The sequence below is a fragment of the Phasianus colchicus genome, chromosome 6 (genome assembly GCF_987193195.1).
Source record: "Phasianus colchicus chromosome 6, bPhaCol1.hap1.1, whole genome shotgun sequence".
NCBI lineage: Eukaryota > Metazoa > Chordata > Aves > Galliformes > Phasianidae > Phasianus > Phasianus colchicus.
The window spans coordinates 19793132-19803459 of NC_143441.1; the positions used below are offsets into that span (position 1 = coordinate 19793132).

General features: G+C 37.5%; 1 protein-coding gene across 3 annotated transcripts in view; it reads left to right on the forward strand.

Moving 5' to 3' along the window:
* ANKRD28 (ankyrin repeat domain 28) overlaps positions 1-10237 on the forward strand; it is a 106488-nt gene extending 96251 nt beyond the window's left edge. For all 3 annotated transcript variants that reach the window (XM_031590171.2, XM_031590170.2, XM_031590172.2), the window contains 8 exons: positions 455-674; positions 2030-2117; positions 2214-2297; positions 2782-2927; positions 3104-3186; positions 3995-4077; positions 5940-6031; positions 8478-10237. In XM_031590171.2, the coding sequence (XP_031446031.1) occupies positions 455-674; positions 2030-2117; positions 2214-2297; positions 2782-2927; positions 3104-3186; positions 3995-4077; positions 5940-6031; positions 8478-8764 (1083 nt within the window). In that variant the 3' untranslated portion in view covers positions 8765-10237. The remainder of the gene's footprint in view (positions 1-454; positions 675-2029; positions 2118-2213; positions 2298-2781; positions 2928-3103; positions 3187-3994; positions 4078-5939; positions 6032-8477) is intronic.
* The last annotated feature ends 91 nt before the right edge of the window (positions 10238-10328 follow it).

Here is a 10328-nt window from a genome sequence, read left to right on the forward strand (position 1 = left end):
TGCTGCATAACCTCAGAATTCTGTTGGATTTCCTGAGTCTCATAATGTTGCCAGAAGCTGTTGTCTGCAGAAGACCTGAAGTACAACTTTTTGTCATGGGGTGGAGGGCGTGTTAATGGATGGAATTAAATTGTTATATGTGCCAAATAGGTTTGGGTTTTCTGGGTCTTTTTGTTGTTGTTGTTGTTTTTTTTAATCTTTGACAGATAACTGAACTAGCCCTAGAAGATGAGTAGTTCATTCAGTATTATTCCAAGAAATTATCCTCTCATGAATATAAAAGTACATTGCTGTTTTTCCAACAGAGTGGCTGTTTCCAAATATTAAAAACTGTAACTGTGCTTATTTTATTATTACTTAAAAATTTAAGACATTACCTGCATTTTGTTTAGTTATACACCTTGACGCTCCACATGAATATTTGCAAACTTGTTATTTCATTTCTTTCTCTCAGGCAGTTACTGGGCATGAGGAATGTGTGGAAGCACTACTTCAACATGGTGCTAAGTCCTTATTAAGAGACTGTAGGGGGCGAACCCCTGTACATTTGTCAGCTGCATGTGGACATATAGGTGTTCTAGGAGCTCTCTTGCAGTCAGCTACATCTGTGGATGCAATACCTGCAATAGCAGACAATCATGGCTATACATCGCTGCACTGGGCCTGTTATAATGGTAAACATGAAAGCATGTTGGGGAGGAATGTATCTCTCTGTAGGCATAGTGTCTCACAAAGAATTTCCAATACAATTAAAGCATTCTGAATCTCAATTAAGTATTCAACAATAAAATAAAAATTGAGAATCAAATGAGTCAAGAAGAAAAGATTTTTTCTATTGTTGGGCATTTTCTGGGTGAAAATGTACAGGGCTGTTATGTCATGCTTAGTTTTATTACTTCCAGAACAGTAATCATCACTTGTAAATCTTCCTTTTCAATGAATTGAGTGTTGACGCTGTATTGCTTAAAATCATATATCTCATATCTGAAATCTTAAGTTAAAAGTCAGAGTGTAGATGTAACTACAGAGGGAGTCAACAGTTAGAGGGAAAAACTGCGGAACAATACAGTGCGTTAACACTGCTGGATGCAGTGTTATGTTCATGTCAGGACCTGGAAATCATTTAATTAGTAAGAACAGACTCTTCTACTAACATGTTTGGGGAGGTGCTAGCCATTTATGGACAGCTTTCATTTTGACTAATACAAGAATTTACGTTTTATTATATTCTGCAGTCAGTCATGTACGTGTTATTCAAACACATTATTGATTTGGACATCAGGGGGAAATTCTTTACAGAGAGAGTGGTGAGGTGCTGGAATGGGCTGCCCAGAGAGGTTGTGGATGTCCTGTCCCTGGAAATGTTCAAGACCAGATTGGATGGGGCCCTGGGCAGCCTGGTCTAGCATTAAATGAGAAGGTTGGTGACCCTGCATGTGGCAGGGATTTGGAGTTTCATGATCCTTGAGGTCCCTTCCAACCCTGGCCATTCTGTGATTCTGTGGTTTCATATTAACTGTAAGTAGTGAAGACAAGTGACAAAATGAAGTTTATATATAAATAGTTTCGGATTCCCTAAATAGGAAGCATGTTCATAATTTAACAAAGCAAAGCAAACTACTGAATTGTAGTTGAAATGGTTTCCAGGTGTAAAGAAGTACCCAGATGCTTCGGTTTGATTGTTATATATAAAATGTCCCATTGAGAGAATAAAATGAACAGTCTTGGAAAAAATGGGGTTCGTCAATTACAGAAATACAAAGGTTTTCACAATCTTGTATACTTTGTTTCTCCTAGCAGTCACATATTCTTTTTAATGCAAAACTTCTCCATCAGATGGGTTGACAGTTAAATACATATAATTGTTAATACTGAGATAGACGTTACTATACTTTAAAACTACTTTAAAACTTGAAAATAAAATATTGCTCAATCCAATTTAGATAAATATTTCTTCTAAATCATAAGCAGTTCTTTTCCTTTTTTAATTTATTTATCTTTTGTTAAACTATCTCTGCATTTACTTCAGGTCACGACAGTTGTGTAGAACTTCTCTTGGAACAAGAAGTTTTTCAGAAAATGGAAGGAAATTCTTTCAGTCCATTGCATTGTGCTGTGTAAGGAAAAGCAAAATTATTCTTCGTAGACTTAATCATGGTATTTAACAAAAGATTTATCATTCTGTAAATAACAGCTTGTTTAATTCTTTATAGGATAAATGACAATGAAGGTGCTGCAGAAATGTTAATTGACACATTAGGTGCTGGTATTGTAAATTCAACAGATTCAAAGGGAAGGTAAGAGTGCATCTGCATGGTGGAAGAATGTATGTAGTGATTGCATTCACTCTGCTAAATTCTGTTGTTTGTGCTTTTTAATGGCTACTTACATTATTTTCAACTTCCCCCTTTTTTATTCTTTGAAGATTGTTTTAAATTCTGAGTAAAAAAAAAAAAAATTTTAAATCTAGTTCTGATTCAGTAAACCTAAATGGGTTTTTTGTTGTGTAGGCATGGTTAAAATTGCATCACTTCATGAGTATTATTTTATCTGTACTTTTCCTCTCTGAATCAAATTCTATCTGTACTGTGAACTACACAGATAAGAGTTATGTATTTGAAACTTGAAGGGGATTTCTTGAAGGCACCGGTCACAACTCTTAACATTCCTGATCTTATCTGATCAAGGGACTGCCCAGTCTCTGTACCTTCAGTCAGGTCTGATCACAGTCAGTGTGTCTGTAGAAAGCACAGCTGAGCATGACCGTGTGATCTGTTTCAGGACCCCTCTTCATGCAGCAGCTTTTACAGATCATGTTGAGTGTCTACAGCTTCTACTCAGTCACAATGCTCAAGTAAATGCTGTAGATGCTTCTGGGAAAACACCTTTGATGATGGCTGCAGAAAATGGACAGACAAATACTGTTGGTAAAGTATCTATTTCTGCTGTTCAGTGTGTTGATCTTACCACAGATGAAGTTGCCTTATCAGTTGATTATTGTGGATACATTTTGTCAAAATAACATATTCATTTTGCACAAATGTAAACTATTAAAACTTTACAGACTGTGCTTTCAGTTAATACAGAGCTTTATTTCTTGCAGAGGTGCTGGTTAGCAGTGCTAAGGCTGATCTGACTTTGCAAGATAGTTGTAAGAACACAGCACTCCATTTGGCTTGCAGCAAGGTGCGTGCATAGTCTGACCTCACTGGTACTCACTGGTACTTTGTGTTATCAAACACTGTTTCCAAATAAGGGTTCGCTTGCAGCCCAGCAGTGTGCCCTTGCAGCCCAGAAAGCCAACTGTGCTCTGGCTGCATTAAAAAAGGAGTGGCCAGCAGGGAGATGGAGCTGATTGTCCCCCTCTACTCAGCTCTTGTGAGGCCCCATCTGGAGTACTGCGTCCAGGCCTGGGGCCCCCAGCACAGGAAGGACGTGGAGTTCTTGTAGCGGGTCCAGAGGAGGGCCACTAAGATGATCAGAGGGCTGGAGCAGCTCTCCTATGAAGAAAGGTTGAGGGAACTGGGCTTGTTTAGCTTGGAGAAGAGAAGGCTCTTGGGAGACCTCACTGTGGCCTTCCAGTACTTAAAGGGAGCATATAAACAGGAGGGGGAATGGCTGCTCACGAGGGTGGATAGTGACAGGACAAGGGGGAATGGTTTTAAACTGAGATGGGGGAGGTTTAGGTGAGATATTAGGAGGAAGTTTTTCACACAGAGGGTGGTGATGCACTGGAACAGGTTGCCCAGAAAGGTTGTAGATGCCTCATCCCTGGAGGTGTTCAAGGCCAGGCTGGATGTGGCTCTGGGCAGCCTGGTCTGGTGGTTGGTGACTCTGCACATAGCAGAGGGCTTGAAACTGGATTATCTTTTGAGGTCCTTTTCAACCCAGGCCATTCTGTGTTTCTATGATAGAACTTATTACTTTTGAAAGGCATTCAAAGCTTTTTTTGAAGGTTATTTGCTATGTGACGAATGTTTATTCTGTATTTAAGGGTCATGAAACTAGTGCCTTGTTAATACTGGAAAAGATTACAGACAGAAACCTCATCAATGCCACCAACGCAGCCTTGCAAACGTATGTATCTGCAGAGTGGTTTTTCTCAGATTATTTTTTGGTGTCTTTCTGCTAAGACTTCCTTATAAAGAGAAATATTTTTGCGGATTTTTTTTTCCTACATTGGTTGAATTTTGTTTGAATTGCTAAATAGCAGGAGTAGGACCAATCTGAAGTGAGAAGGTATATTGTTCAAACCTGAACTTCTAGTTTTAGCTGAGTGAAAAGGATGAGAAATAAATGTTAATGTATTGTGATTCAGGGAATCCTGTGTGAGATTACTGCAATCCACTGAGATTATCTGTACACCAGTGTATTTGTTTTATAAATTAAATATTTTTTCACTTAAAATTCAGGTTTTTTAAAATTCATTGGGGGCAAATTACGTTTGTTTTTTTTTTGTAGCTAGCCTATGAAAAAAACCTATGAAACCTAGCTAAGTGTGCTTGTATTATTCAGCATGCATTCTGTTAGTAACATTTATCTATTACTGAGATGGAAGACTTTGTTTTCCATTCAATATTATTTTATCGTTCTGCATTATATTCTCAATATCCCAAGTTGGAAGGGACCCACAAGGATGGATCATGAAGTCCAACTCTGGGCTCCACAAAGAACCACCCAAAACTCAAGTCATATGTTGGAGAGCATTGTCCAAATGCTCCTTGAACTCCAGCAGGTGTGGCCATGACCACTGCCCTGAGAAGGCTGTTCCATGCCTGACCACCCTCAGTATTCTCAGTGCTTTCTAAAGATCTACCTTCAAGTAGAATTAAGCCTGTTTTGTTAGCATGGTTATAAGGAAAGCTTAGAATGTCTAAGTCATACTGTGAAATGTATTTCAGAATGAACTACTAAAATAACTTTTCTGCATTTTTTTTTCCTTTTAAAGAATGTGTTTGTGTTGTAGGCAATATTTGACACCTGATAAGTAGCTAAGTTACACACATAAATTCTTGGATTGCTTTAGGAATGTTATCACACAGACCATTTACAATAAACAGCAAAACTTCCAAGTAACTTGTACATTTCTCTGGCCTTGCATCCCTTCTGGAATCTGTCATGTTCAAACCCCTACAGTCTTACCAACTATTCTGAGAGATCTGCAAGAGAAAGCAGAGTGGAAGGAAGCTGATTATTCTGTTTCCTGCAGAGTGGTGGTAGGATTTCTTTAACCAATGGGAATTGATTCTGGAAAACTATTTCATTTAAAAAAGGTATACAGAGTAGTTGTGGTAAAGTTACACTTTCCTTGATGCATCAAGACACCTCACAAGACATGGTTAATAGTTTGAGGTTTTCAAAAGTAATTTATTTTTCTCCTTGCTTTATGCAGTCTGAATTTTTCATCTCTGGTCACAAAGGAATGTAGTGGTTTCTGGAAGGCAGATTGATGAAATGCTTCTGCGTGTCTTGAAAGCATTAACACGCAATAAATAATGTACCAATATTTGTATTCTAATGATTATTGCTGGTGACACAGTAGATCTCAGATGTGACACAATCTATTAAAACTGTTCAATTATTTATTAACAGGATTTATTAACAGGAAAGTATAGGTGACTACTTTTTTATTGTGATGAAGTTCATAAGCAGGCGTATCATTTCCAGCAGCTACTTCTTCATATGTGGTTCCATTAATAAAAAAAAATAATAAAATTATTATTTTAACAGAACTATTTCTGTTTTGATTCTCTCTGGCAAGAAAATGGCTTTGTTAATTTTTTCCATCTTCGTTTTGTTTCTCCTATATTTAGGTAAATAACATATGAGTAAAAATATGTCAAAAATATGTCAGTAATCATTTAACACAATGCATTTTATCCGTCTTGTGTATTACAGTTTGTTCTAAGGTTTATCTACCAGTTTGTTTGTCTTCACAGACCTCTGCATGTTGCTGCTCGAAATGGACTAACAGTTGTAGTTCAAGAACTCTTAGGAAAGGGAGCAAGTGTACTTGCTGTGGATGAAAACGGTAAGAATGAATTTAACTTTGTTTCCCCATAAGCAGCTGTGCTTTTAAACTCAACTCACTGGAATGCAGTAACCATGTAGAAATTTCATATGAACCTTCCAGTAGATTCCCCCATAGAAAAAGCGGCATGTTGATGATGGGCCATTTTAGCAAAGGGAAAGGAAAGTTTTCAGTACAGTGCAGCTCATGGTATAGAAATATTTGGTATAAGTATATGGTTTGAAAATGTGTATGCTATGAATATACTGGTGTATTTGAAAACAGAAAAACATAATGGTCAAGGTAAAGTAAAACCTTCAGTTGTTAAGGTGGATGGAATGGCCACGCATTTTGTCTGGGGTAGATATATTGGTGTTAGCTTTTAAAAGTGAGTGTGAATGACAGATCTCAGTGGGTCTCAAGCTTCTGGCTCATTAGAGCTTTTTGTCACATGTGAGTAAGAAAACGTAATGGAATTTTAAAAATCTCAGAGAATAAATCCCACACCTTGTAAGGACAAAAGTACGTGAGACCTACTGACTTCTTGTGTACATATTTTCTCATATTAAATCTATGATTTCAGTGTGCCTTGTAACTAAAAGCAATAGCTGTTTTGGGGTTGTTTTTTTTGAGTGGTTGTTTTCTTGTTTTGTTACATTTTTGTGGGATTTTTTTGTCTTTTTTTTCAGGACAGGACGTGCCTGATTAATAGTTCTAACTAATTTCCCTTTTGGAAAGAAAGCTTGTTCTCTCTTGATGTTTGCTGTGACTTTCCTTTTACAGGGCTTCTCAAATTGCACTGCTTAATTTGACATGGGAGATTTAAGGATCATTCCTCCCCTGAAATAGGGTAAAGGGTAACTGCTAAATGAAACTCCTTAGAATGAAAAGACAGGAAAACATCTTTTTTTTTTTTTTTTTTGAGTTTCAGCTTCTCAGCTCCAGCTGAGAAGTATGCCAACTCCAGTATGCCAACTGGAGACATCATCTGTCTTATGTGGGTCTGTGGGTTCTTCATGTGCAGCCCATCAGTGCCATGCTGGAGTGGATCTTTGACATAATAGTTGTCCGTACAGAAGTCACAGTTCTCTGGCAGCCGAGGATCTAACTAACATACACTCTTCTCTTTAAATCTGCTAATATTTTAAATTTAAGGCAGCTCCTCAGTGCTACCTAATCTAATTCTTCTCTGTGGTTCCTAGCATTTCTTTCTAATAACAATTACATCACTTATAAAATCTCAAGCGGCCTTGAGTGTATTCATAGAGAATACTCTGAGGTGAATGTCCCAGCTCAAAGTGCTGTGTAGACAAAGTCATGAATACTTTGAGGTGAGAGAGAGTGAGGGAAAGAACTAGAATGTGGTATTTCATTCCTACTTATGGAAGCTCAAAATCTAAAATTGAATATTAGTGTAAATTCTGGGCTTTAGAGTTGTGTTGTGTTTTATTTTGTTTTGTTTTTACAGAAACAAGTTAGTTTATCTTTTTGTTGACCTTCAATTTTATTTTTATGTGACGTAGTGGGATGCTCTAGAGGTGAATGAGTATTGTCTTACACATCTGAAATGTCCACTTCTTCTTCCATTGATTTTGGAGATTGTCACTGTTGACTCTGAGCTGTTTAGTCAAAGCTGTCTCTTGCTTGCTGTTTGCTTATGTTCTAGCTGCAATGAATTTCCATCGAGGGCCTGTCTGTTTAAAAATTCTGTGCAGTGTGGTTTTACCTCATGGTAACTATTTCTGAACCATGTCCTAAAACCTGACCTGGATCATTTCTGCAATAAAGGCGATACCTTAGTGGTTGCAATACTTGCTGGTAAAATAAGCATTGCCTCATTTTTCATGCTTTCCAAGTATCGGAATAGAAGCCTATCATGCGGCTTACCATAAAGCCATGCATTGTTAAATGCATACAAGTAACTTTAAACTTAGATGCTGTACACCTTCAAGCTGTGAAGTTGGAGTAGTGTGGGACTTCAGGCTCTCAAACGCACATGGCCATTAGTCTGTCTGCTCAGTAGAATTAGCTGTCACCTGCAGTTGTGCTCATGCTGTGATGAACAGCGATAGGGAAGCTTCTGGGTGAAGAAATATTTCATGTGCTGTAGTTTCTGCAGTGACGCTCTGGTGAATGCACTTAGTTCCACCCCCTTGGCCAGTTGACCTCCGCAACATTTCCAGAACCAGGCTTTTATGGTTAGCCGAGAACATCTGACTGGTTAAAAAACCCTGACATCTCTGTTCCAAAGAACTCTGACGTCTGGGATGCATTTGTAACTGAAAGCTGTAAAAACAAACAAGCAAACAAAACAAGAAAACCCACAAAAAAACCTTGTGATGTATTTAATTTTATGGCCCTTTTTAAACAGTGTGGAACTAAGCAATATGAAACGTTTTTGCAGCTGAAAGATGACATGACCTTGGGCAAATTTGTACGTTATTGTTTCATTTTTCTTGGCTTCCAGGTTACACACCAGCTTTGGCCTGTGCACCCAACAAGGATGTGGCCGATTGCCTTGCGCTCATCCTGGCCACGATGATGCCCGTTTCATCAAGCAGCACTTTACCTTCCCTTACGTTCAATGCCATTAATCATTACACCAACACCTCTAAAACTGTCACCTTCGATTCCTTGCCAATCATGAGGAGTGATCATAGCTCTTACTGTACTTTCAACAATATTGGCAGGGAGGATGGCTACCCCTATACAGAAGAAGATGAACTCAATGACTCAGATTCTGAGACCTATTGAACACTGCATTTTGTAGGGCTGAAGAGTGACCCCTAATGCTGGAAGGTCGTCACATTTGTGCTTTTGAAAAAAGCTGTTGGAATTTGAATACAAAAAGAGGAGCGACCTTTGGAAGATGCTTTTTATTGTGGTTGCATATAACAAAATCCATGAGACTCTGGAAGGATTTTTAAGAGCATATTTTGCAGAAGCAGCAGAAATTCTTGAATAAATTCTTGGAAACCGTGGCAAAAAAAAAAATTAAAGAATGTCAAAACTGCTTTATTTAACTGTTCTACCATTCTGTTTCTGGTGCCAGGAGTAACTTCTGCAGACTGGGCACCCTCGTTGATGTAAATGAACGACACTGTTGTACAACACAGAGGATACTAGATTTAAATATTGTCAATAAAACGAAAATCATTTTGAAGGCAATAAAAGCGTTTGGTACAGTAGGCATTGTTTGTGCTGCAAACTGCCAAAGGACCAAATAACTTAAAAGGTTGTTGTTTTTTTTATTTTATTTTATTTAAATACATTTTTGTGAAAACTGGAATAGATTCTTTCAGAAGTTGTTTTAACCAAACCTTAATTACTTCTGGGAAAGAAGCTTAGATTTGGTTTTAAGTGTTGACTTTTTTTTTTTTTGTTTACCATTTAAAAACCTTCCAGCACTATTAAATGTACCATGAAAGAAAGCAGATTTATTTTTTAAGTTTTGTTTTCTTTTTCTTTTAGACAACATGAAAATGGAACTTGTCGTACTTTTCTAATACTAAAACTAAACCAGCTAACAAGGTGAAGTCAGGGTGAAAAATGTACAGTGTAATAAACAAGGGAAGGGTGGGAGATGGGGGAGGGAAACGGTCATTGTTGCACAGGTTTAGGCTGTTGAACTTTGGTGGTTTGAATTGAGATTTTTTTTAATTTAAAATACGTAACTTGGAAACTATGAAACTGCATAAAGAGAATGGAAACGTCTCCATAACCCCACTGGGACTGAGAGTTCTTTGCAACGATTGGTCCGCTTCTTTACATCAAAAAAATTGTACGTAAAATTCAAATTGTAAATCTGTATCACTTCTTCTTTTTTTTTTTTTTTGAATCCTGGAGTTACCGGGGGAGGGGGAGGTGAATTTAAAAGTATATTTCCCTATTAGAAAGAAGTACAGTGTCTGGTCTGTGGGAAGAGCTGTGTATCTTTGTTGTGTTCCATTTAGAAATGAACAGCAGAAGCAGGTCCCCGTAATGTAGTTCAGCCTCACCCGAAGATTTTTATCTTTTTTATTTATAACAGACTACTGCATTTTTTTAATTGCCTGAAGAATGAAAAAGTGACATAAGCAAGCTGAAGTCTAATCTGTTAAATATGAATATTTACTTTATTTGGCTCTGCTTTAATTAAAACTGTTACTTTTCAAGTGAAATGGCTTATGTACATGCAAGGAATCCTTGCGTGTCCTGGTAAATTACAAATAAATTACTGCAAACTGATTCAAATTTCCTTTTTATCCTTTTTGTATTGTGAAACTGGAAATCTTTATGATATTGTAAATTATCAGCTGGTTTTCTGAACATAAAGTGG